General features: G+C 46.7%; 1 protein-coding gene across 5 annotated transcripts; it reads right to left on the reverse strand.

The window, feature by feature from the left end:
• Positions 1–10,496: 10,496 nt before the first annotated feature.
• LOC116981401 (NACHT, LRR and PYD domains-containing protein 3-like) lies at positions 10,497–27,202 on the reverse strand. 5 transcript variants are annotated; one of them, XM_033034456.1, is made up of 8 exons: positions 27,199–27,202; positions 13,181–13,785; positions 12,601–12,687; positions 12,281–12,451; positions 12,091–12,127; positions 11,633–11,766; positions 11,310–11,477; positions 10,497–11,132 (listed from the first exon to the last, which is right to left on the reverse strand). In XM_033034456.1, the coding sequence occupies exons 2-8, from the start codon at positions 13,756–13,758 to the stop codon at positions 11,045–11,047; spliced, it is 1,263 nt and encodes a 420-aa protein (XP_032890347.1). In that variant the 5' UTR covers positions 13,759–13,785; positions 27,199–27,202; the 3' UTR covers positions 10,497–11,044. The 5 variants fall into 5 exon arrangements, with proteins under 5 accessions (XP_032890347.1, XP_032890343.1, XP_032890344.1 ...); XM_033034452.1 differs by having other exon boundaries at positions 11,633–11,803; positions 11,957–12,127; XM_033034453.1 differs by lacking the exon at positions 12,281–12,451 and having other exon boundaries at positions 11,633–11,803; positions 11,957–12,127.
• Between the last annotated feature and the right edge of the window lie 346 nt (positions 27,203–27,548).

Here is a 27,548-nt window from a genome sequence, read left to right on the forward strand (position 1 = left end):
TCATTGAATTTCTTCAACAACAGAATGGTTGAACCACAAATTTAAAAGCGATGCTTGGGTTGGGTTAGCGGGTGTAGGGAAGGATAGTGGGATATATCTCCTGGTTTTTTTCCTCTTTTTATTCTCTCACTTCTTTGTCAGTTCAGGGGTTTTTGCTTCTCTCTTTTTTGTATCTTCTTTCTCTTCATTCTTTCCTTTTTACTTTTTTTCCGATTCATTTATCAGGTTATAAAACGTTAAAACTGAAGCTGTACAAAAATTGTATCATTGTTATGTCGGTTGCTTTCTTCTTGTACAATTGCTTCTAAAAAGTAAAAAAGATTTTAGAGATACTGCGCGGAAACAGGCCCTTCGGCCCACCGAGTCCTTGCCAGCCAGTGATCACCCCGTACACTAGCTCCATCCTACACACATTAGGGAAAATGTTACAGAACCCAATGTACGTCTTTGGAATGCGGGATAAAACCAGAGCACCCGGAGAAAACCCACGACGGTCACAGGGAGAACGTGCAAACTCCGTACAGACAGCACCCACGGTCAGGATGGAACCCGGGTCTCTGGCGCTGTGAGGCAGAAACTGTACCGTTGCACCACCGTGCCGCGCATTTTAAAGCGGGGATTGTCAGGTTCCTGATTAGTACGGATGTCAGGGGTTATGGGGAGAAGGCAGGAGAATGGGGTTGAGTGGGAGAGATAGATCAGTCATTGAATGGTGGAGCAGACTCGATGGGCCGAATGGCCTAATCATAAACAGAATCACACTTTATTAGCCAAGTATGTTTTGCAACATAAGAGGAATTTGATTTGCTATACAGTCATACCAATAAAAAGCAACAAGACATACAAAATACATTTTAACATAAACATCCACCACAGTGACTCCTCCACATTCCTCACTGTGATGGAGTCTTTTTTGTTCTCCCGTAATCGGGCACTTGAACCTTCCGTTGTCGGGGCGATCTTGGCTACCGTAGCCGGTGATCGGGCCCTCCGATTCGGGGCAATCAAGCTCCCGCATCAAGAGGATGTCAGCTCCCCGCGCCGGGTGATCGGACCCCGGGTCAGGGCCAGTCGAACCTCCTGCGACTTGGAGATTCCCGACATCAATCTCTACCCGAGACTGCGGGCTCCTCGATGCTGAAATCCGCAGGACAAAGATGGGAAGAACAGGAAAGGCTGTGAGAGAAGATGAGCAGAATGTGAAGCCAGAGAAAGAGATATTGGTGAAAGTGAAGGGAAAAGGGGGAAACGGGTCACGTTCAGGTGGGGCACAGGGAAGAGAGGGAAAAAAAGGGGAGAGACAAAAATCTGGAATAAGTCAGCAAGTCAGACAGCATCGCTGGAGAAAAGGAATGGGTGACGTTTTGGGTCGAGACCCTTCTTCAGACTGAGTTAGGGAAGAGGGACACTAAAGATATGGAAGGGTGAGATGTGAAAATGACAGAACAAAGCAGATGCTAAGGATATCTTTGGAATGTATGCGGGATAATTATCTAAATCAACATGTAGAGGAACCAACGAGAGAGCAGGCTATTTTAGACTGGGTATTGAGTAATGAGGAAGGGTTAGTTAGCAGTCTTGTTGTACGTGCCCCCTTGGGCAAGAGTGACCATAATATGGTTGAGTTCTTCATTAGGATGGAGAGTGACATTGTTAATTCAGAAACAATGGTTCTGAACTTAAAGAAAGGTAACTTTGAGGTTATGAGACGTGAATTGGCCAAGATTGACTGGCAATTAATTCTAAAAGGGTTGACAGTGGATATGCAATGGAAGACATTTAAAGACTGCATGGATGAACTACAAAAATTGTTCATCCCAGTTTGGCAAAAGAATAAATCAGGGAAGGTAGTGCATCCGTGGATAACAAGGGAAATCAGGGATAGTATCAAAGCGAAGGATGATGCGTACAAATTAGCCAGAAAAAGCAGCATACCGGAGGACTGGGAGAAATTCAGAGACCAGCAGAGGAGGACAAAGGGCTTAATTAGGAAAGGAAAAATAGATTATGAAAGAAAACTGGCAGGGAACATAAAAACTGACTGCAAAAGTTTTTATAGATATGTGAAAAGAAAGAGATTAGTTAAAACAAATGTAGGTCCCTTGCAGTCAGAAACAGGTGAGTTGATCATGGGGAACAAGGATATGGCGGACCAATTGAATAACTACTTTGGTTCCGTCTTCACTAAGGAAGACATAAATAATCTGCCGGAAATAGCAGGGGATCGCGGGTCAAAGGAGTTGGAGGAATTGAGTGAAATCCAGGTTAGCCGGGAAGTGGTGTTGGGTAAATAAATGGATTAAAGGCGATAAATCTCCAGGCCAGATAGGCTGCATCCCAGAGTACTTAAGGAAGTAGCTCCAGAAATAGTGGATGCATTAGTAATAATCTTTCAAAACTCTTTAGATTCTGGAGTAGTTCCTGAGGATTGGCGGGTAGCAAACGTAACCCCACTTTTTAAGAAGGGAGGGAGAGAGAAAACGGGGAATTACAGACCAGTTAGTCTAACATCGGTAGTGGGGGAAACTGCTAGAGTCAGTTATTAAAGATGGGATAGCAGCACATTTGGAAAGTGGTGAAATCATTGGACAAAGTCAGCATGGATTTACAAAAGGTAAATCATGTCTGACGAATCTTATAGAATTTTTCGAGGATTTAACTAGTAGCGTGGATAGGGGAGAACCAGTGGATGTGGTGTATCTGGACTTCCAGAAGGCTTTCGACAAGGTCCCACATAAGAGATTAGTTTACAAACTTAAGCACACGGCATTGGGGGTTCAGTATTGATGTGGATAGAGAACTGGCTGGCAAACAGGAAGCAAAGAGTAGGAGTAAACGGGTCCTTTTCACAATGGCAGGCAGTGACTAGTGGGGTACCGCAAGGCTCAGTGCTGGGACCCCAGCTATTTACAATATATATTAATGATCTGGATGAGGGAATTGAAGGCAATATCTCCAGTTTGCGGATGACACTAAGCTGGGGGGCAGTGTTAGCTGTGAGGAGGATGCTAGGAGACTGCAAGGTGACTTGGATAGGCTGGGTGAGTGGGCAAATGTTTGGCAGATGCAGTATAATGTGGATAAATGTGAGGTTCTCCATTTTGGTGGCAAAAACAGGAAAGCAGACTATTATCTAAATGGTGGCCGACTAGGAAAAGGGGAGATGCAGCGAGACCTGGGTGTCATGGTACACCAGTCATTGAAAGTAGGCATGCAGGTGCAGCAGGCAGTGAAGAAAGCGAATGGTATGTTAGCTTTCATAGCAAAAGGATTTGAGTATAGGAGCAGGAGGTTCTACTGCAGTTGTACAGGGTCTTGGTGAGACCACACCTGGGGTATTGCGTACAGTTTTGGTCTCCAAATCTGAGGAAGGACATTATTGCCATAGAGGGAGTGCAGAGAAGGTTCACCAGACTGATTCCTGGGATGTCAGGACTGTGTTATGAAGAAAGACTGGATAGACTTGGTTTATACTCTCTAGAATTTAGGAGATTGAGAGGGGATCTTATAGAAACTTACAAAATTCTTAAGGGGTTGGACAGGCTAGATGCAGGAAGATTGCTCCTGATGTTGGGGAAGTCCAGGACAAGGGGTCACAGCTTAAGGATAAGGGGGACATCCTTTAAAACCGAGATGAGAAGAACTTTTTTCACACAGAGAGTGGTGAATCTCTGGAACTCCCTGCCACAGAGGGTAGTCGAGGCCAGTTCATTGGCTATATTTAAGAGGGAGTTAGATGTGGCCCTTGTGGCTAAGGGGATCAGAGGGTATGGAGAGAAGGCAGGTACGGGATACTGAGTTGGATGATCAGCCATGATCATATTGAATGGCGGTGCAGGCTCGAAGGGCCGAATGGCCTACTCCTGCACCTAATTTCTATGTTTCTATGTTTCTATGATATGCAAAAAAAAGGGAAAAGGCCATTGTTAGCTGTGGGCGAGGTGAAATCGAGTTACTGACAATGAGACTCAACACGATGACTTTGAAGGTTGACACAAAATGCTGGACATGGCCGTCCGAAGGGAGGGGGGGGGGGGGGGGTGCGACCCCCAGAGTAAAAAAAAATTCAGAGGAAAAAGAAAAAATGACGCGAAATTGGGGAAATTCTGGTTCCGGCCGCGGGATGATTTTGAAAAATATATATTTGCGTCTATCCGCGCCTGCGCAGTGGGGGGAAGCTGGTGACAAATGACGCAATATGACGCGGTCTCTCCGCGCGTGCGCACATTGGGCGGGATCAGAGGGCCGCCATTTTGAATGCATCGCCTCGACGCCCCGGGCCTAGTCTGGGTGAGTGAAGCCTGAAATATTAAACTACCCGCGATATAAGGGTCCAATCCCACCCCCCCTGCCCCGCCCGGTCCCTCGCACCCGCCCCGCCCGGTCCCTCGCCCCCGCCCCCCCCCCCGCCCCGCCCGTCCCTCGCACCCGCCCCGCCCGGTCCCTCGCACCCGCCCCGCCCGGCCGGTCCAGCGGCTCCATCCTCAGCGCGGGAGCGGGAGCGGCCCCATCGGTCAGCCTGGCGCCTGGGCCTAGTCAGCGGGTCCCGTCCCGTCCGCTGCCGTTGGTCGCTCCGTCTGTCTGTCCGGGGAGACCGTTCTCCCGTCGCCGGCCGGGCGGGAAGCGGGAACGACTGACTCTGAACCCCAGTCCTGGCTGCGGCCGTGACCCGACAACAGGCGCTGCTCCGGCCGGGTCTACGCCCCCCCCCCCCCCCCCCCTCGCCTTTCCCCCCCCCCCCCCTTCCCACCCCCCCCCATGCCTTTCCCACCCATCCCCCTCGCCTTTCCCACCCCCCCCCTCGCCTTTCCCCCCCCCCTTCCCACCCCCCCCCATGCCTTTCCCACCCATCCCCCTCGCCTTTCCTAACCCCCCCCCTCGCCTTTCCTACCCCCCCTCGCCTTTCCCACCCCCCCTCGCCTTTCCCCTCGCCTTTCCCACCCCCCCCTCGCCTTTCCCACCCCCCCCTCGCCTTCTATTCATCCTGCACTGATCTCCCTATCCACCTCGCATTGATTCTCCTGCCACCCCCCCCCCCATCCATCCTACACTGGTCCCCCAATTCATCCTGTACGGACCCCCTTTCCAACCATCCTGCACTGTCTTCCTCCATTCATCCTGTACAGACCCCCCATTCATCCTGCACAGACCCCCCCCCGATCCACACTGTACTGACCCACCCCCATTCATCCTGTACTGAACCCCCCCTTCATCCTACACTGAACCCCCCCCCGATCCATCCTGTACTGATTACCCCCATCTATCCCGTACTGCCCCACTGACATCCCCCGTATTCTTCCCTCACAATTTTACCTACTCAACCAACACGCACTAATTCCCCTGCCTCAATCCATCCATTCTGCACCGATTGCCTTCTCAACCCCCCCCCCCCCCCCATCTATCCATCCCGTGATGATTCACCCACCCCACCCCCCCCCCCTGACCTTACTGCGTTGGAAATGTCTTCAGAGCGAACATTGACAATGTTTGATAATGGAATGCAGTCAAATGTGTTTTAATTCTCAATGTTATTATTTGTTTTAATCTATAAAGATGGATTAATTAAATTATGAACAAGTGAAACATTAAAACTGCAGTGTTCAATTGTCACTGCTACCGTTGATACGTTATTACAGAAATCATTTTAACGGCAAATCAATGCTCTTAATATGGAGTATCTGTACTGTAGTTATTTATTGAGCAACATTCACAGCTGTATGTTGGATTTATCCAAGTTTTACTTCTACAGTTGGTCATATACATCACAAATTTGGTCTGGAGATACTTCAATTGTAATTTTAACGTTATTTCTGAAGTGGGAATGATGGCAATATATTTTTTAAATCTGGTGCGTACAAACTGGATATCTTCATTGCTGTTCACAACACATTCATCTAATCTGAATGTCCGGTAACGTGGCGTTTTGACACCTTTAAACATATTGCCAAAAGAACATCTCTTGTCAGTTAGTGTAATGTTTAACCTGTCAGATGGGTATAGTCGGTTTTAACAGCTATTATCATAAAATGCCTTTAGAAAATTCCTTGCAACCTGTATATTTTGTTGTGGATAAATTATGCGGGAAGCGAGAGTGTTTCTGTACCAATAGCAATAACGACCCATGCTATGGCCATGTTATGATAATTTTTGGTCCTTCACAGAAAACATGCTTGCATCAATCTGTAGTGTGCATGGTTAAGCATATATGTTACCGTGGTCCAGGATTTATTGACACAGGTTGATCATACTCTGAATAATCCAACCACATTTTTGTTTGGAAGTGGAAAGAAATAATAGAAATTGCATTAATTGCCACGTGTAAAAAGAGTTGAGATACTGTATTATAATTTTGCTGCATGTCATTGTGGGATATATCATGTCTAGATTGGTGGATATGTTTAGTTTGTGCCTATTTGAAGCAGAAATAATATATGAATGCTTGATTGAGCATAATTCTGACTGGTAACTACGCACTTCGTCTGAGCACATTATCGCACGCGTCATGCAAACCGTCTTAAATGACCACCTCAACTGTCATTTGACAATCTAAAAAGCTGCCTAGGTTGCCTGGCTGGCAACAGGAGAAAAAAGTTAAGTGAGGGCCCTGGGGAGTGGAGAAGGGGGAGAATAGTGGAGCGGGGGGCAGGGAAGAAGGGGGGAGGAGAAGGGTAGGGGGGGGGGGGGGGGGTGAAGGAGGGATTGGGGCGGGAGGAGGGAAGTGGGGGGTGGAGGGGAGGGGGTAGTTCAGTTACACCCACTGAATCCATCCCTGTGAAAAGTTAGAGATGGTGATTGGATCTGGAAGCGGACCAATACATCTATAAATAATTGTTTAAGAAGGAACTGCAGATGCTGGAAAATCGAAGGTAGACAAAAATGCTGGAGAAACTCAGCGGGTGCAGCAGCATCTATGGAGCGAAGGAGATAGGCAAGGTTTCGAAGGGTTTCGGCCAGAAACATTGCCTATCTCCTTTGCTCCATAGATGCTGCTGCACCCGCTGAGTTTCTCCAGCATTTTTATGTACCATCTGTAAATAAAACTGGACAGACATCTTTTCATTTGCACAATTGATTTTATTGTATTAATTTGTAATATATTAATGTTTAACATCCATGCATTGAAGGAAGAATATTTGACAGCCCATCTGTGGTCCCTAACCCTAACCGGTCGTCACCCGCAGGACAGCATACGTCAGCGCACCACATGATGAGACAGCCAGATGTCGCCCCTGGATTTTAAACATTCCAAAATCTAGAGGTGACAGGGAGTCACCGCGTGTCACTACATGTGTCACCACGCATCAGGCCGTGTCACGACCCGACCACGACGCGACAACCTCTTTTCAGGCAGTCGCCGAAAATGTCACCCAAGTGGGACAGGCCTCTCACGCTGCGAAACTTGAGGGCAAGGCTTTCGAAGGCGGCGTCGGCGGCAAACTTCTCCCTGGCCAGGTTCTAGATCACCTCGGGCTCGAGTCCGCAGTGCTCTAAGAAACTGTCCAAGCCCGAGCAGGCTCGGGAGAAGCGGCAGCTGAGGACGGAGTGCGAGCGCCATAATCCGCCTACACCAACCTGCCGCTTGAGCGGCTCCTTGGGGCGACTTACCCCTTATTCATAAACTATGACCCCTGGTTCCGGACTCCCCCAACATCGTGAACATTGTTCCTGCATCTAGCCTGTCCAATCCCTTTTAAAAAATGTATGTTTCTTTCAGGTCCACCTCTCATCCTTCTAAATTCCAGTGAATATAATTCCACTCGATCCATTCTTTCATCATATGACAGTCCCGCCATCCCGGGAATTAACCTGGTGAACCTACGCTGCACTCCCTCAATAGCAAGAATGTCCCTCCTAACGATAGACATAAAAAGCTGGAGTAACTCAGCGGGTCAGGCAGCATCTCTGGAAAGAAGGAATAGTTGACGTTTCGGGTCGAGACCCTTTTTCATACAGGTTAGGGATAAGGGAAAAGAGAGATATAGATGATGATACGGAGAGATATATAATAAAAATAAACTTTATTACGGACTCGAGGTCCAGACAAGGGGCAACATTATATTTTTTTAAATGCATTGCATATTAAAAAAATATCATAAAGTACTTATAAAATCTTAGTATATCACTTATAAAAGGATCATAAATTATATGTTTAAAAAAACACAATACATGAATTAAAATCCAGAATAAAAGATGATCAATGTCCTACAACGAGACCAGTGTCTCCACAGCTGGGATGTTTGACAAGGCCACAATAATCACATTTTTAGAGTCATTTATCCTGCAAATGAATTTATACATGTGATTCCTTAGGATAGCTTCTAAAGTACTGACTCCTGCAGCCACAAACATGTTACTAGAACTACACCATCTAGGTTTCCTAAGCAGTGTTCTCATCGTTATATGCCACCTTTAGTCTTTGCAAACTTGTTTTTCCATAGTTCGACCATAGGTAGGTTGAATAAGTTAGGTCTTTATTCTCTGGAGCGCAGAAGGTTAAGGGGGGACTTGATAGAGGTCTTTAAAATGATGAGAGGGATAGACAGAGTTGATGTGATCAAGCTTTTCCCTTTGAGAATAAGGAAGATTCAAACAAGAGGACATGACTTCAGAATTAAGGGACAGAAGTTTAGGGGTAACATGAGGGGGAACTTCTTTACTCAGAGAGTGGTAGCGGTGTGGAATGAGCTTCCAGTGGAAGTGGTGGCGGCAGGTTCGTTGGTATCATTTAAGAATAAATTGATAGGCATATGGATGAGAAGGGAATGGAGGGTTATGGTATGAGTGCAGGCAGGTGGGACTAAGGGAAAAAATTGTTCGGCACGGACTTGTAGGGCCGAGATGGCCTGTTTCCGTGCTGTAATTGTTATATGGTTATAGGTGCGCAGTGTAGAGTGGTGTGCAATATGCTCTAAATAACGACATCTTCACCACACCTGCACACACCAAATTTACACAAGAGAATATTCGCCTGTACATACAGCATGCGTCGTTGCCTATAAATATCCTCATCATTTGTCATGAACAATGAATGAAAGATATGCAAAAAAAGTAATGATGATAAAGGAAACTGGCCACGTTAGCTGTTTCTTGGGTAAAAAGAGTTGGGTGAAAAAGAGAAGCTAGTGCGACTTGGGTGGGGGAGGGATAGAGAGAGAGGGAATGCCGGGGCTACCTGAAGTGAGAGAAATCAATATTCATACCACTGGGCTGTAAGCTGCCCAAGCAAAATATGAGATGCTATTCCTCAAATTTTCGTTTAGCCTCACTCTGACAATGGAGGAGACCGAGGACAGAAAGGCCTGTGTGGGAATAGGCGGGAGATTCAAAGTGTTGGTAACCGGGAGGTCAGGTAGGTTCAGGCGGATTGAGCGAAGGTGTTCAGCGAAACGTTCGCCAAGTCTACGTTTGGTCTCGCCGATGTAAAAGAGTCTACATCTTGAACAACGGATACAGTAGATGAGATTGAAGGAGGTGCAAGTGAACCTCTGCCTAACCTGAAAGGACTGTCGGGGTCCCAGGACAGAGTCGAAGTGGGAGGTGCAGGAACAGGTGGTGCATTTCTGCGGTTGCAGGGGAAGGTACCTGAGGAGGCGGTGGTTTGTGTGGGAAGGGACGAGAGAGTTGCGGAGGGAACGGTCTCTGCAAATTAGGAGAACAAAACTGCACATTAAAAGACATAAAAAGCTGGAGTACCAGCTTTCTAAGAGGGTTCTCAACACGAAACCCCACCCTTCCCTGCAGGGATGCTGCCTGTCCCGCTGAGTTACTCCAGCACTTTACCATCAATGGGTGCCGTACTTTTTACACAACTTGAAGACCTTGGTCCTTATCTCATTCAAGACCTGGGAATTAAAATACTGGGGGACAATTCCTTGGTGAAAACGTAGGCGGCCCATGTTGGCACTGACGTTGGAACTGAAGTTGGGAGGTCTTGTTGTAGTTGTATAAGACGTTGGTGAGGCTGCATTTAGAGTATAGTTATCAGTACTGGGCACAGTGTTATAGGAGAGATATTGTCAAACTTGAAAGGTTTCAGAGAAGATTTACGAGGATGTTGCCAGGACTAGAGGATGTGAGCTATAGGGAGAGGTTGAGCAGGCTGGGTCTCTATTCCATGGAGCGCAGGAGGAGAGGAGATCTTATAGAGGTGTACAAAATCATGAGAGGAATAGATCGGGTAGATGCACAGACTTTTGCCCAGAGTAGTTGAAATGAGGACCAGAGGACACGAGTTCAAGGTGAAGGGGAAAAGATTTAATAGGAATCTGAGGGGTAACTTTTCCACACAGTATGGAACGAGCTGCCGGAGGAGGTAGTTGAGGCTGGGACTATGCCAATATTTAGGAAACTGTTAGACAGGCACATGGATAGGACAGGTTTGGAGGGATATGGGCTAAACACAGGCAGGTGGGACTTGTGTAGATGGAGCATGTTTGTTGGTGTGGGTAAGTTGGGCCGACGGGCCTGTTTCCACACTCTATGACTCTCGGGAGTCTAGAATTGCCAAGTGTTTATTGAGTTCTGCAAATATTAGTAGGCCAGACATCCACTGACACAATATTTATTACTGCAATCAACTATTTACATGTGATTTACAGATGATAAAGCAGTAACAGACATTGCTGTGTGAATGAACAGTTTGAACAATGCTGCTGATGTCATCATCAATCCGCAACAGGAGCGGGGGCTGATGATGATGTCACATCTGGGATCCTGTAATTCCCCCGTCCCCCACTGGGGGCAGCACCGGATATCCGTCACCAGCAGCAGCGCCGCGTATCCGGGTCACGTGACAGCGGGCAGGGCTGCCTGACTTCACCGCCCACCCGGCCCGGGAACTGCTGGCGTTTAAACCCGGAGTGTGGCCATTTAAAGGGGAGGGAGGGCGGCCGTTTAAAGGGGAGGGTGGGCGGCCGTTTAAAGGGGAGGGTGGGCGGCCGTTTAAAGGGGAGGGTGGGCGGCCGTTTAAAGGGGAGGGAGGGCGGGGAATCGGCCAACAATATTCCCGTCCCCAGGGGGCGGTGACGTTTACACCCCGATATGTTCACACGGCCACATTCAGTCCGGTTCTGATTCCCTGCAGACACTGCAACTGGTTCCGTCCATCTGCACTGAACTGATTCGCCCCCAGCCTGAAACAGTCGAGGAATATAGAGGAAATAAACAGATGAAACAAGTGTCAATAACAGGGACTGGGGTAAATATTTCAACAACATTTACAGAATAAAATCACAGGAGAAAGAAGCCCACGGTTGGATGGATGGATCCCCTGATATTTTATCACATTAGACATTAACACAAACACTCACATGATCTGCTCCAGACTCGGGTGGTTCCGTATGAGGCGGCAGAGAGCGGGGACACATCCGTCTGTGAGGGAGTTGTGTGTCAGGTCCAGCACCGTCAGTGAGGGGCTTGTACTGAGAGCGGAGGCGAGATCCTCGGCTCCAGAATCTGTGAGACCGACCTTGTCCAGCCTGGAGATGAGAGAGATTGAGGGTGAGGGACACAGAGAGACAGGAGACGGTGCAAATCCCCAGTGTTTATCAGTGACACAATTACTGATCATATTAATGTTCAGTGTCAGACACCCAGTGAGTGTAAACACAATCTCTCACAGTCTGGGACTTACCCCGGTGCCAGTATTTTACAGTCTGGTTTCCCGAGAGCCGCAGACACCAGTTTCACTCCGGAGTCTCCCAGGTTGTTACCACCCAGTCCCAGCTGTGTCAGTGAGGGGTTTATACTGAGAGCGGAGGCGAGATCCTCGTCTCCAAAATCAGTGAGACCCACACCGTCCAGCCTGGAGATGAGAGAGAGAGAGTGAGGGTGAGGGACACAGAGAGACAGGAGACGGTGCAAATCCCCAGTGTTTATCAGTGATAACATTACTGATCATGTTCAGTGTCAGACACCCAGTGAATGTAAACACAAACGCTCACAGTCTGGGACTTACCACAGTGCCTGTATTTTACAGTCCGGGTTCCTCAGAGCCACAGACACCAGTTTCACTCCTAAATCTCCCAGGTCATTCCCACGCAGGCCCAGCTTCGTCAGTGAGGGGCTTGTACTGAGAGCGGAGCCGAGATCCTCGGCTCCAGAATCTGTGAGACCGACCTTGTCCAGCCTGGAGATGAGAGAGTGAGGGTGAGGGACACAGAGAGACAGGAGACGGTGCAAATCCCCAGTGTTTATCAGTGATAACATTACTGATCATATTAATATTCAGTGTCAGACACCCAGTGAGTGTAAACACAAACTCTCACAGTCTGAGACTTACCCCAGTCTCAGTATTTTACAGTCCGGGTTCCTCAGAGCCACAGACACCAGTTTCACTCCTAAATCTCCCAACTTATTATCACTCAGGTCCAACTCCGTCAGTGAGTGGTTTGTACTGAGAGCGGAGGCGAGATCCTCGGATCCAGAATCTGTGAGACCGACCTTGTCCAGCCTGGAGATGAGAGAGAGTGAGGGTGAGGGACACAGAGAGACAGGTGACGGTGCAAATCCCCAGTGTTTATCAGTGATAACATTACTGATCATGTTCAGTGTCAGACACCCAGTGAATGTAAACACAATCTCTCACAGTCTGGGACTTACCACAGTGCCTGTATTTGACAGTGCCGGTTCCTCAGAGCCACAGACACCAGTTTCACTCCGGAATCTCCCAGGTCGTTGTCTCGCAGTCTAAACACAAACAGACAGAGTAAGAAACAAACTGATACAAACCCCGTGGCTGAGATAGATAACTTCTCCCAAACGGATATTTCTGGAAACACCTCAGCGAATGATTGAATAAATCTCTGGTTGCGGTGTTTGGTGACTTTCACCATTTATTCTCCTTCCCCGACGACCGGGAAATGTTCCCCGTGCAGAGAACGGCTGCAACACGCGTGACCCGGGGGAGGGGGGGACGGAGTCGACCACTGGTAACCCGGGGGAGGGGGGAACGGAGTCGACCACTGGTGACCTGGGGGAGGGGGGGACGGAGTCGACCACTGGTGACCATGGGGAGGGGGGGGACGGAGTCGACCACTAGTGACCCAGGGGGCGGGGGAGGGAGTAGGAGAGGTGCCCCCCGTACAGAGTGACGACCCACCCCATAGAAGGGATGCTGGACGGAACAACAAAATAGTGAACCAATTTTACAGTTCAGTGTTAGCATCAAACGAACAGTTACCCCAAGCGCTGGCACTTGTGCAGAGCCGGTCCCAGCCGCTGGAGACCTTCACACTGGATGCCGCAGCTGCACAGATCAAGATGTTTGATTGTATTACAGCGGCTGATGACATGAGACAGGACCGCACAGCCAATCGGGGTCATTCGCAGTCCACTGAATGAAAGTGTTTCCACAGATCCCAGGATATGCTGAGGCAGTGCAGGATTCTTAGACTCAAACAGGTAGTGCAGCGTGTTCAGGAGGCTCCGTTTACCAGCTTCACTCCCTGCATTTGTAATCTGACGTTGAACCTCCTCCTTCACCCAGTCAATCACTCGGCAGGTTGTATCATTAGGAAATGGACCCAGAAACTCCTCCAGGATCCGAGCTGACTGGGGCGAGGAGAGACCAGCGACAAAACGGAGAAATACTTCAAATCGCCCGTCTGTCTTGCTGTGGGCTTCAGTGAGGAATTTCACGATATTCCCGGGATCTACAGTCAGAAATTGTGTGAATGCGGCTACAAACTCTTGGATGGTGAGGTGCGGGAAGGTGTACACCACGCTACGGGCTGAAGCCTCTCTCTCCAAAAGTTCCATCAGGAACCCGGACAGGAACTGGGAAGGCTGCAGATTGTATTTAATCAAATCTCCATCTGTGAACACAATCTTCTTCTCGGCTACTCAGTGAAGGCCATCTGACCAATCCTCAGTAACACCTCACGGAGGCTCTCAATCTCACGGCCGTGGTTTTTCAGGATGTTGTAAAGAAAGTAGCAATATAGTTGGGTGATGGTCTTGGGAACTCGCTGCGGGCCCCGGTGTGTTTGTGTGAAGAAGGGGCCCAGTGTCTGGCCGAGGATCCAGCAGTAGGAGGGGTTGTAGCTCATGGTGTACAGGATCTCGTTCTCCTCCACGTGTTTGAAAACAGCTGCTGCCACCGTCTGATCTTCAAAATACCTGGTGAAATATTCCTTCCGTTCCTCACCTTTTCCAGTAAATGTAACGCAGTGGGGCGGGTGGTCACTAGCACTGAACACCCTGGGAGCAGCTTGTGCTGGATTAAACTGTAGACAATGTCAGACACTTCACACCACCACTCGGGATCTGGGCACTGGTGCTTAGGTTCTGTATCTCTCCGACTGTCAGCAAAATCGATTCTGCCCTTGAATTCATCCAGACCATCGAATATAAAAAGCAATCCCTCTGGGTTCTTCCAGACCTCTCCCAGGATATTCCCAAAGTAAGGATACTGATCCAGAATCAGTTCCCTCAGGGTTATTCTGTCTTTAATCATGTTCAAATCCCGGAATTTGAAACTGAAGACAAATTGGAATTGTTGGTATATTTTCCCCGTGGCCCAGTCATGAACAATCTTTTGCATCATTGTTGTTTTTCCGATCCCCGCGACTCCGGCCACTGATGCTGAACTCCCAGATCGGGATTTACTCCGGGTAAAGCTGCTGTGGAACAATTGATCTGTCCTGATTTTTTCCAGTTTTTCCCGGAGACATTGCCCTCTCCACTCTTCATGGTCCCGGCCTCTTGCCAGCAGCTCATGTTCCACCAGTGTCCGATCTCGAACAGTGGAGATGATTGTGAGCTCAGCGTATCGATCAAGCAGCTGGAAATTCTTAACCTTCTCGTTCATCAGGATGCTGTTCACGATCAGTGTTTCAGTCTGTGCTCGCAGAGTCTCCTTGTGTTTCTGTTGAACATCTTGCACAGGAACAGGCAGATAATGGACACAATGTTAGATGGCTCAACTCAAAACTCAACATTCATGATTATAAGAGTGAGTTTACTGCCCTTCAATTAAATCAGTCTACTGATGGGAGGAAAGAGGTGAAGAGATGGACAGGGTAGAGAGAGGGAGTGAAGAGAGAAAGAGAGAGAAACAAGGCTGCAGGGGAGGGTAAAGGAGAGTGATGTCCGGGAGGGGCAGAGGAGGGCAGTGGGAATGGGAGGTGATTGTCACTGGGATGTGAGAGTGGAGATTCAATAATAATAATAATAATAATAATAATAATAATAAGGAGGAGATGAAGGCATGGATGAGTCTTTCAGCAGCGGGAGGTGTGAGAGAGGGTCTGAGTTTGGCGATGTTGCGGAGATGATAGAAGGAGGTTTTAATGACATGGCGGATATGAGGCTCAAGGTAGAGGGTGGAATCAAAGATCACGCCAAGGTTGCGGGCCTGGTGAGATGGGAGAAGGGGGAATGGGTTTGGGATGGGGGAGCGCTAGAATGAGAGGGGGGAGCGTGAAAGGGCGACGGAAGGGGAAGGTTGACATTGATAATTGAAACGTGTGTTGAATTTTGATTCCAGAAGGCTGCCGCTCATTTCACTGGGAGATGATGTGCTGATTCACAAATCACCCAGGGTTTGTTTGCTGCACCAAAGTTAGATGGGACAGGGTAGAACTGAGATGGAGAACTAACACTACGGTCAATTGTACAGAATCGCCCTTGAAAACTGAAGGCAGCTTCACCTGGAAACACATCTTGGGTTGCTGAAGTGGAGAACGGGCAGATGCTCACGGGGAAGTGACATTAAACATGGAACAGCTGCTGGAGATGAAAGGCCGGACAAGGGAGTCACGAAGGAAATAATCCAGTGGAAAGGCTGATAATGCAGGTCCATATTTTGTATCTGATGATGGGATGTGTTGTGAGTTGTCAAAACATTTGTGTTTTTTGTCGATAATGTACATCCCTTATTCAAAAAATATAGGACTTTCGACAACTGGCGCTGTTCCATCGGCAAGCAGCAGTATGGGAAATTAAATAGCGAACAAGGCAATGATTTAGAATGTAGAAAAAAGGATTTACAGCCGCCCGTTTACAAAACGGACAAAGTTCTATAGTCTCCTAATCTGAGGAAAAACATTCTTGCCATAGAGGGAGTACAGAGAAGGTTCACCAGACTGATTCCTGGGATGTCAGGACTTTCATATGAAGAAAGACTGGATAGACTCGGCTTGTACTCGCTAGAATTTAGAAGATTGAGGGGGGATCTTATAGAAACTTACAAATTCTTAAGGGGTTGGACAGGCGAGATGCAGGAAGATTGTTCCCGATGTTGGGGAAGTCCAGGACAAGGGGTCACAGTTTAAGGATAAGGGGGAAATCTTTTAGGACCGAGATGAGGAAAACGTTTTTCACCCAGAGAGTGGTGAATCTGTGGAATTCTCTGCCACAGAAGGTAGTTGAGGCCAGTTCATTGGCTATATTTAAGAGGGAGTTAGATGTGGCCCTTGTGGCCAAAGGGATCAGGGGGAATGGAGAGAAGGCAGGTACAGGATACTGAGTTGGATGATCAGCCATGATCATATTGAATGGTGGTGCAGGCTCGAAGGGCCGAATGGCCTACTCCTGCACCTATTGTCTATGTTTCTATGTTTCTAACTCAGATACCAGCATTTCTGAAGTACGTAGATACGTCAGGACCCTTCTAGAGACTGAACAGTATATATGTATGAAATCTACGATAGGTTGAAAAGTTTCGCAGGTGCAGGTTTCCAAGCAACATGACCCCTCTGCTCAAGTGCCCAACTCTGCTACTTTCCAATCAGGACTGCTGAAACCAGTCTTGTCACCAGATCCTTTGATTCGCCAGCTAATTAATATTTGACATCACCGTGCTAATGTATGTTTGATCAATCCCCTGTGGTTAATTTTGAAGGGAAAGGAACGTCAGGAAAGTGTAGTGTTTTTAAACGGTCTACATACAAGAGACCAGGACAAGCATCTTTCTATTAGAGCAGGGCAGATGGGCATAAGGAAGCTTGGATGACTGGGGCTATCAGGCTCTGCTCAAGAGTAAGAAGGAAGCATTGGGCAAGTATAAGCAGCTGGGACCAAATCTGTCCCTGGAGGAGTTTCGGGAATTGAGGAGCAATCTAAAAAAGGAGATCAGGAGAGTATAGAGGGGACATGCAATAGCGCTTGCAGACAGCATTAAGAATTATCCCAAGAGACTTTATAGGTACATAAAGGGAAAGGAGGCAACCAGAGAGAGAATAGAAGCCGTCAGGAATCACACTCTGTGTGGAGAGACAGGAGATGGGCAAGGTCCTCAATGAGTATTTCTCCTCTTTTGTTACCATGAAGGACATGATGAGTGGTAAATGGATCAGCCAATCGCAATGTCTTGATAATAGTCAGTATAATGGTCGAAGGGGTGCTGGAGCTCCAGGCACGCATGTAGGTAGACAAATCCTCCAGGCCTGATTTAAATAGTAGGCTAGAATGGAAATTGCAAGTACTCTGCCTGAGATTTATAGGTCATTATTAAATACAGATGGTGCCAGAAGAGTGGAGCGTGGCAATATTGTGCCTTTATTCAAGAAGGTATTTGGAAAGTTACTGGAGAGTATTCTGCAGGATAGGATATACATGTACTTAGGGACAGCAAACATGGTTTTGAACGTGCGATGTCGTGTCTCACAAATCTGATTGAGTTTTTTGAAGATGTGAGCAAAAAGGTCGATTGACTAGGATAATATTAGTTTTAATCTGCAATTTGAGAAGGAGAAGGTTAAATCAGAAGTGTCAGTGATGCAGTTGAACAAAGGGGACTATGAAGGCATGAGAGGGGAGCTGGTCAAAGTAGACTGGAAAGGGATCCTAGCAGGAATGGCGGTGGAACAGCAATGGCAGGAATTTCTGGGCATAATCCGGAAGACGCAGGATCATTTAATTCCAAAAAGGAAGAAAGATTCTAAGGTGAGTAGGAGGCAACCGTGGCTGACTAGAGAAGTTAGGGATAGAATAAAACTAAAAGAAAAGATGTATAACACAGCAAAGAGTAGCCGGAAGCCAGAGGATTGGGAAACTTTCATAGGACAACAGAAGGAAACAAAACGGGCAATACGGGCTGAAAAGATGAAGTGCGAGGGGAAGCTGGCCAGGAATATAAAGAAGGACAGTAAAAGCGTCTTTAGATATGTTAAGGGAAAAAGAGTAGCAAAGTCAAATGTGGGTCCCTTGAAGGCAGACACGGGTGAAATTATTACGGGCAACAAGGAAATGGCAGAAGAGTTGAATAGGTACTTCGGATCTGCCTTCACTAAGGAAGATACAAACAATCTCTTGGATGTACTGGAGGACAGAGGATCTAAGGGGGTAGAGGAACTGAAAGAAATTTTCATTAGGCGAGAAATAGTATTGGGTAGGCTAATGGGACTGAAGGATGATAAATCCCCTGGGCCTGATGGTCTGCATCCCAGGGTCCTCAGGGAGGTGGCTCTAGAAATAGTGGATACATTGGTGATCATTTTCCAATGTTCAATAGATTCAGGATTAGTTCATGTGGATTGGAGGATAGCTAATGTTATCCCACTTTTCAAGAAAGGAGCGAGAGAGAAAACGGGGAATTACAGACCAGTTAGCCTGACTTCGGTTGTGGGAAAGATGCTGGAGTCAATTATTAACGAGGTAATAATGGGGCATTTGGATAGCAGTAAAAGGATTAGTCCAAGTCAACGTGGATTTATGAAAGGGAAATCATGCTTGACTAATCTTCTGGAATTTTTTGAGGATGTGACAAGTAAAATGGATGAAGGGGTGCCAGTGGATGTAGTGTATCTAGACTTTCAGAAAGCCTTTGATAAGGTCCCGCACGGGAGACTGGTGACTAAAATTAGAGCACATGGTATTGGGGGTAGGGTGTTGACATGGATAGAAAATTGGTTGGCAGACCGGAAGCAAAGAGTAGGAGTGAACGTGTCCTTTTCAGAATGGCAGGCAGTGGCGAGTGGAGTGCCGCAAGGCTCGGTGTTGGGGCCGCAACTGTTTACCATATATATTAATGATTTGGAAGAGGGAATTAGGAGCAACACTAGCAAGTTTGCGGATGACACAAAGCTGGGTGGCAGTGTGAATTGTGAAGAGGATGTTAGGTTTCAGGGTGACCTGGACAGGTTGAGTGGGCAGATGCGTGGCAGATGCAGTATAATTTAGATAAATGTGAGGTTATCCACTTTCGTGGCAAAAACAAGGGGGCAGATTATAATCTCAATGGGGTAAATCTAGCAATTATAGACCTGTTAGTTTGACGTCAGTGGTGGGCAAATTAATGGAAAGGATACTTAGAGATAATATATATAAACATCTGGATAAACAGGGTCTAATTAGGAACAGTCAACATGGATTTGTGCCTGGAAGGTCATGTTTGACTAATCTTCTTGAATTTTTTGAAGAAGTTACTCGGGAAATTGATGTGGGTAAAGCAGTGGATGTTGTATATATGGACTTCAGTGAGGCCTTTGACAAGGTTCCTCGTGGAAGGTTGGTTAAGAAGGTTCAATGGTTGGGTATTAATGGTGGAGTAGCAAGATGGATTCAACAGTGGCTGAATGGGAGATGCTAGAGAGTAATGGTGGATGGTTGTTTGTCAGGTTGGAGACCAGTGACTAGTGGGGTGCCACAGGGATCTGTGTTGGGTCCACTGTTGTTTGTCATGTACATCAATGATCTGGATGATGGTGTGGCAAATTGGATTAGTAAGTATGCAGATGATACTAAGATAGGTGGGGTTGTGGATAATGAAGTAGATTTTCAAAGTCTACAGAGAGATTTATGCCAGTTGGAAGAGTGGACTGAAAGATGGCAGATGGAGTTTAATGCTGATAAGTGTGAGGTGCTACATCTTGGCAGGACAAATCAAAATACGACGTACATGGTAAATGGTAGGGAATTGAAGAATGCAGGTGAACAGAGGAATCTGGGAATAACTGTGCACAGTTCCCTGAAAGTGGAATCTCATGTAGATAGGGTGGTAAAGAACGCTTTTGGTGTGCTGGCCTTTATAAATCAGAGCATTGAGTATAGAAGTTGGGATGTAATGTTAAAATTGTACAAGGCATTGGTGAGGCCAATTCTGGTGTATGGGGTACAATTTTGGTCGCCTAATTATAGGAAGGATGTCAACAAAATAGAGAGAGTACAGAGGAGATGTACTAGAATGTTGCCTGGGTTTCAGCAACTAAGTTACAGAGAAAGGTTGAACAAGTTAGGGCTTTATTCTCTGTAGCGCAGAAGGTTAAGGGGGGACTTGATAGAGGTCTTTAAAATTATGAGAGGGATAGACAGAGTTGACGTGGATACGTTTTTCCCACTGAGAGTAGGGAAGTTTCAAACCAGGGGGAGACTTGAGAATTAAGGGACAGAAGTTTAGGGGTAACATGAGGGGGAACTTCTTTACTCAGAGAGTGGTGACTGTGTGGAATGAGCTTCCAGTGAAGGTGGAGGAGGCAGGTTCGTTTTTATAATTTAAAAATAAATTGGATAGTTATATGGACGGGAAAAGAATGGAGGGTTATGGTCTGAGCGCAGGTATATGGGACTAGGGGAGAATACGTGTTCGGCACGGACTAGAAGGGTCGAGATGGCCTGTTTCCGTGCTGTAATTGTTATATGGTTATATGGTTAGGTTAGGTAAGGGGGAGGTGCAGCGAGACCTGGGCGTCCTTGTACACTGAAAGTTGGCTTACAGGTACAGCAGGCAGTGAAGAAAGCTAATGGAATGTTGGCCTTCATAACAAGAGGATTTCAGTATAGGAGTAAAGAGGTTCTTCTGCAGTTGTATAGGTCTCTGGTGAACAACAATGGTCCCAATGTTGGGCGAGTCCAGAACCAGGGGCCACAGTCTTAGAATAAAGGTGAGGTCATTTAAGACTGAGGTGAGAAAAAACTTTTTCACCGAGAGTTGTGAATTAATGTAATTCCCTGCCACAGAGGGCAGTGGAGGCCAAATCACTGGATGGATTTAAGAGGATGATCAGCCATGATCACAATGAATGACGGTGCTGGCTCGAAGGGCCGAATGGCCTACTCCTGCACCTATTTTCTATGTCTCTATGTTTCTATGACAACATGGATTTGTCGGGAGTGCAGCGTAGGTTCACCAGGTTAATTCCAGGATGCTGGGACTGACATAATGTATCGACTCACTCATATTCACTGGAATTTAGAAGGATGCGAGGGGATCTTATAGAAGCAAAAACATTCTTAAAGGATTGGACGGGCTAGATGCAGAAAAAAATGTCCCCGATGTTGGGGGAGTCCAGAACCTGGGGCCACAGTTTAAGAATAAGGGGTAGACCATTTAGGACTGAGATGAGGAAAAACATTTCCACCCAGAAGTTCTGAATCTGTGGAATTATCTGCCACAGAAGGCAGTGGAGGCCAATTGACAGTATATTGGTGTTGAATATTGCCCTTAGGGCTAACAGAATGAGGTGATACGGGAAGAAAGCAGGAACCAGGTACTGATTTTGGATGATCATATTGGAAGGTTAGATCACATGGGAAACGAGGAGAGCTGTATGAACATTGGTTTCATGGAAGAAAACGAAGGATGATGGTGGAACTTCACGGACTGGAGGCCTGTGACTAGTGTTGCCTCAGGATTTGGTGCTGGGTTGATCAATGATTTGGATTAGATTGTACGTGGTATGGTTAGCAAATTTGTAGAGGACACAAAAGTGGGTGTTATTTTAGATAGTGAAGATCGGTGTAAAAAATTGCAGCAGGTTCTTGATCGGTGGACAGCTGGGCTGAGGAATTGTTGATGGAATTGAATACAGAGAAATGTCAGGTGTTGCATTTTAGGAGAGCTAACATGGGCAGAACCTACACAGTGAATGGAACGGCTTTGGTGAGTGTTGTAGAGCAGAGGGATCAAAGAGAACAGGTACATAGTTCGTTGAAACTGGCATTACAGGTAAATAGGATGGTCAACATTGGTCTTCATCAGTCTGAGCATTGAGTATCGAAGTTTGGAAGTCATGTTGCAGTTGTATAAGACGTTGGAGAGGACACATTTAGAGTATTGGATTCAGTTCTGGGCACCGTGTTATGAGTAATATGTTTTCAAGCTGGAAAGGGTGCAGATAATATTTACGAGGAGGTAGCCAGGACTCGAGTGCCTGAGCTATGGGGAGAGGTTAAGCAAGATAGGACTCTATTCGTTGGAGCGCAGAAGGTTGAGGGGTGATTGTATAGAATCATGAGAGGAATAGATCGGGTAGGCGCCCAGTGTCTCTTGCCCAGAGTAGGGGAATCGAGGACAAAGAGGACACGGGTTTACGGTGAAAGGGGAAAAGATTGAATAATACTCTGATGGGTAACTATTTCACACAAAGGCGGGTAAGTGTGTGGAACGAGCTACCAATGAGATAGCTGAGGTTGGTACTACTGCAATGCTTCATTATTATTGAGGGGGATACGAGCCAAAGGTAGATAGGTGAGACTAGTGTAGAAGGAACATGTTGGTTGATGTGGGCAAGTTGGGCCGAATGGCCTGTTTCCACACTGTATGCCTCTGTGACTCTATCTGGAACTCTGTGACAGCAGATTCAGTGACATGTGCAGCAGAAGCACAAGCATCATCTGTTGCTGGGAACAGGCGCATCATTCCTTACCTTTTAGACAACTGGGAACAGCGGTTACATTGTGGGCGAGTTTTACTCGATCATAAGGGACAGTACCTGTTTGAATATAAACATTTCAGAAAATTAACCCCGTACAATTGTAGAGTGTGCAGTGTTTGAATCTGAAAAATGAGTACATTTCTGAAATGATCTCACCATGTTCCTGTATCTCTTTTAGTAATTTGTCCAACTTTGGGACAGCATTCCGCATTTTCACAAATGATTCCCACATCACTCTCTGGGCCCGTGGTTCTCTCTCCATCACCAGCTTCAGGAGGAGTTTGGAACTCTCCGCATGCTCTCCCCGATCAACGAGATCAGTGACTTCCTATGAAGATAGTGGATATATTGAGGAGGGAAATATCGAACAAACGTGAAGACAGCATTAAAGGCGGATAATTCAGGGAGGGTGATGGATCTCCGAGAAGCTGCGGATGTGTTGATGTGATCAACCTCCTCAGTCCCCTGGTGTCCAACATGGCATGACCGATGATGCACTGGTTTTCCCTGATTTCCTGCTGCCACATTCCCTAATGCTCCCGATGAAACGGCAGTTCCGTCACACTTACACAAATTACATTTATTTGAGTCCATACCATCGTTAACCATTCTCCTCCCTCTAGATTCCAACCAGTCCAACTGATTGGAATCCAGATTCTGATTCACAATATTTTCATTATTCATGAGCCAGGTGATTGTTTTTCTACATTAATACGCAGTGCCTCTGATCTCTGACATCCCGTTACTCCCGGGGGAATCTTATAGAAACGTACAACATTCTTAAGGGGTTGGACAGGCTAGATGCAGGAAGATTATTCCCGATGTTGGGGAAGTCCAGGAAAAGGGGTCACAGCTTAAGGATAAGGGGGAAATCCTTTAGGACCGAGATGAGGAAAACATTTTTCACACAGAGAGTGGTGAATCTCTGGAATTCTCGGCCACAGAAGGTAGTTGAGGCCACAGTTCATTGGCTATATTTAAGAGGGAGTTAGATGTGGCCCTTGTGGCTAAAGGGATCAGGGGGTATGGAGAGAAGGCAGGTACAGGATACTGAGTTGGATGATCAGCCATGATCATATTGAATGGCGGTGCAGGCTCGAAGGGCCGAATGGCCTACTCCTGCACCTATTTTCTATGTTTCTATGTTTACTCCTGTGATGTGTAAATAACACAAACTTGCACCCTCCCCTTCCCACTCACCTGATGGTCCTGATAACTGAAATGATTCTTATATGTTAACAAAGCGCTGACTCCGCACACCCCATGTTCCATCGCCTGTTCCAGCCGGTCGCGGTAGAATTCCGTCAAATGCAACAGCTTGAAATCGTCCCAATCCTCCAAGAGCTCAGTAATTACTGAGCTCGGATCTGTGAAGGGAAACGGAGAAATCTGAAGACATTCTTCTGAGCAGTAACATTATCTCAGGAATCAAATGGTGGAGGTGCAGTGATTCACCCACAACACCGTTCCTGTACGCATTGCTTCATATTGTCATATTACGAAGGTCGCTCAAAAGCAAACAGAACGATTGGTCTAAAGGCAACCCAGCCCAGACCCTGCTGGAATATCGGGGTCACATGATGTTCACTCTATCAGTGAGTTAACTGCCAGCCCACCCGCCGTGAGTGAGTCAACTGCCAGCCCACCAGCCGTGAGTGAGTCAACTGCCAGCCGACCAGTCGTCAGTCAACTGCCAGCCCATCAGCCGTGACTGAGTCAACTGCCAGCCCACCAGCCGTGACTGTGAAGTGCCAGCCAACCAGCCGTGAGTGACTGAACTACCAGCTCACCAGCCGTGAGTGACGGAACTGCCAGCCCACCAGCCGTGAGTGACTGAACTGCCAGCCCACCAGCCATGAGTGACTGAACTGCCAGCCCACCAACCGTGAGTGACTGAACTGCCAGCCCACCAGCCGTGCCTGACTGAACTGCGAGTCCAAGAATCCATTCGGCCCACAATGCCCATACTAGCCTCCTGGAAACCAGTCCCTTTGGCCCACAACACCCAAACAAGTGCTCCAGACCCCCCCTCCCCCCACTGACCACCAATATTGGAATTAGTGGAGAGGAGGAATATTGCGTTGGGTGACCAGCTCTCCCGTGTGAGAATTAGTCTAGTAATTACCCAATTCAGCAATTTGTCGTGAAGCGGACAAAGATAACTTTAGAGTGTGAAGTGGGATATCGCCGAGGTGGAATGGCCATTCAAAAAATCTTTCGACTCTGAAACAGTTTCTGCGGTTTTAACCATAGCTAATAAGTTCTAAATGGTTATTTTTAAAGTAGAAAATTAATTGGGAGTTGTTGATTGATCATTTCAAATCAACGTTATAGACCATACGATTCAGCAGATGCAATAGGAGAGAAATGGCAAACGTCTGCACCAGCCACTGAAGGTAGGTTATGGAGTCATAGCGTATTGAATAGTATTGAATCGTAGTGTTATACAGCGTGGAAACAGGCCCTTCTGCCCACGCCGGCCAACATTTCCCAGCTGCACTCGTTCCACCTTCCCACGTTTGGCTCATATCCCTGCAAACCTGTCTTATCCATGTACCTGTATAACTGTTTCTTAAACGTTGTTATAGTCCCTGCCTCAACTATCTCCTCTGGCAACTTGAACCATACCTCATCACCCTTTGTGTGAAAAAGCTTTCTACTCTGGGCAAGTAATTGTGCATCTAGCAGATCTATTCTCCTCAGGATTTTGTACACCTGTTTTAGATCACCCTTCATCCAACTACGCTCCAAGCAATAATGTCCCAGCCTATTCAACCTCTCCCTGGAGCTCAGACCTTCTGGTCCTTGTAACATCCTCGTAAATCTTCTCCATATCATTTCCAGCTTAACAACATATTTCCTATGACAAGATACCATAAACTGAACACAATACTTTAAATGTGACCTCACCAACATCTGATGTGATTGTAACATGACCTCAACTTCTACACTCAATACTCTGGCTGATGAAGGCTAATATGCCAAAAGCCTTTTTGACCACCATATCTACCTGCGAATTCACCTTCAAGGAACCATGCACCTGGACTACTAGAACCCTCTGCTCGACTTGTAGACATAATTGGTAAACATACAAATGCAACAGGCAATGAAGACATCGAGAGGACATTCGGGGATAGTTGATTCGAGATCAATGAACAAGAATATCTTGCTTAAATAATACGGTGCCTTGGTGAAACAGCACTCGGATATTACGGTCTGAAGGAGGGTTTCGGCCCGAAACGTCGCCTATTTCCTTCGCTCCATAGATGCTGCTGCACCCGCTGAGTTTCCCCAGCAATTTTGTGTACCTCGGATATTACCCGCAGGTTGACTTCCTTATGCGAGGAAGGGTGTTCGAGAAGGGAATTCAACAAACCTTCACCAGTTTGATTCATGGGATGGTAGTATTGGTGAAAGAACTGAAATCGGATGCACAGGTCTGAGCTCAACGGAGGTTAGAACAAAGTGAGCACAGTTCACAGAGACTGACAAAACACTGAAAGGGATGGCCAAAATAGATTTAGAAAGATTTTCCTGAAGTGTCAAAGTCTTAGGATCAGATACCTAAATATCGGACGCGATGGACCGACATAATTTTCTATGGCATTGGATTAATATCTTGCGTCTTCAACAATCAGTCCTGCTTTACACTCGCTCAAACCTAATGAAAGCCAGTCGCAAATTCTTGCAGTAATTGCGATATTCCTTTTACCCCTCTCTCTGTTCAGTCCCATCGCATTTCGGTTGTGGTCTGCGCTTAAGTCAATGTGTATCATTTGACAGAGTTGTGCAACATACCTGTGTCCTTTTTAGTTGTTGCCGTGGCCGGTTCTCCCCGCCTGTCCGCGTCTTCAGCCATGTTGGTGGCAGGAGTTCCCAAAGGCTTGGGCTCTGTGAGAAACACAAAATAAACAGTAAGGTCAGATATGACTTGAAATGAAAAGGAAGACATTGAGTTTTGTTCACAACGTTATACTCTTCCTAATCTCTTGCGCTCATCCACCCCGGGTCACAAGAGGCCTACATGTGCATTAAACCTATATTACACCCCGTGAAACGGTTGACGGTGTTCCCACTAATCTTGTTTCAATAACTAATCGCGCAACCTTGCCCAGGTTGCTAGGAAAAACGACGAGGACCTTGTCGGAACCATAGGGCTAAACGGACGATGCCGCGGTTACAGCCATCCGGTCCTCTGGGCGATGCGAGCGTGGCCGATTTATAGAGTTGAGCAGATAACTCCCTCTGGTTTGTCACTCTCGTGTTCTGGACACGCTGACGCTTTCATGACAGAGGGAAGATTGAAATGTAGAAATAAATAACTGCAGATGCTGCTTTATACAGAAAGGTAAACAAAATGTGGGAGTAACTCAGCATGTCAAGCAGTAATCTGGAGAACGTGAATAGGTGACGTTTCATATTGAGACCCTACTTGGACATGCTTAGTGCTCATGTTCATGCTGAAAAAGACTTAGTTAATCCAGCGACTTTGTCCCTCTGGTGTTTAAAATACATGATAAATGTTAAATATACACAATGTACACGGATCAATGGTGTTTAAAATACATGATAAATCGAGTTATAGGGAACAACGACATGCCACGAGGAGCACACATTAAAGCCTTAATTTCCTTCCCAATGTATGATGACTGTAACATATACAATTCTATTCTTATGATCCCGACAATGTATTATATTATATAAGACATGTTTTGATACATGAGAAAGTTATTAGAAAGTCTTCTTTTATAGATCTAGACTTAACACAATAATAAAGGTAGACAAAAGGTAGAGAATTTCTCCAGCATTTTTGTCTACCTTCGATTTTCCAGCATCTGCAGTTCCTTCTTAAACAATAATAAAGGTATCAATTTTTACACTGCTGTACATTTTTGGTTTTGTTCTTGTTGTAAGGCATGCATGGTATTGTAAGCTCTTCTACATTTAAGGTGA

The sequence above is a fragment of the Amblyraja radiata genome, chromosome 15 (genome assembly GCF_010909765.2).
Source record: "Amblyraja radiata isolate CabotCenter1 chromosome 15, sAmbRad1.1.pri, whole genome shotgun sequence".
NCBI classification, from domain to species: domain Eukaryota; kingdom Metazoa; phylum Chordata; class Chondrichthyes; order Rajiformes; family Rajidae; genus Amblyraja; species Amblyraja radiata.

Excerpts from the sequence above, each read along its gene's own strand:
- LOC116981401 (XM_033034452.1), bottom strand. The coding sequence starts at position 13,758 with ATGGAACTTTTGGAGAGAGAGGCTTCAGCCCGTAGCGTGGTGTACACC. Across the intron at positions 12,688-13,180 it reads CACAAGTGCCAGCGCTTGGG|ACTGCGAGACAACGACCTGG; the intron begins GTAACTGTTCGT and ends GTTTGTGTTTAG. Across the intron at positions 11,133-11,309 it reads CCGAGTCTGGAGCAGATCAT|GCTGGGGGCGAATCAGTTCA; the intron begins GTGAGTGTTTGT and ends CGACTGTTTCAG.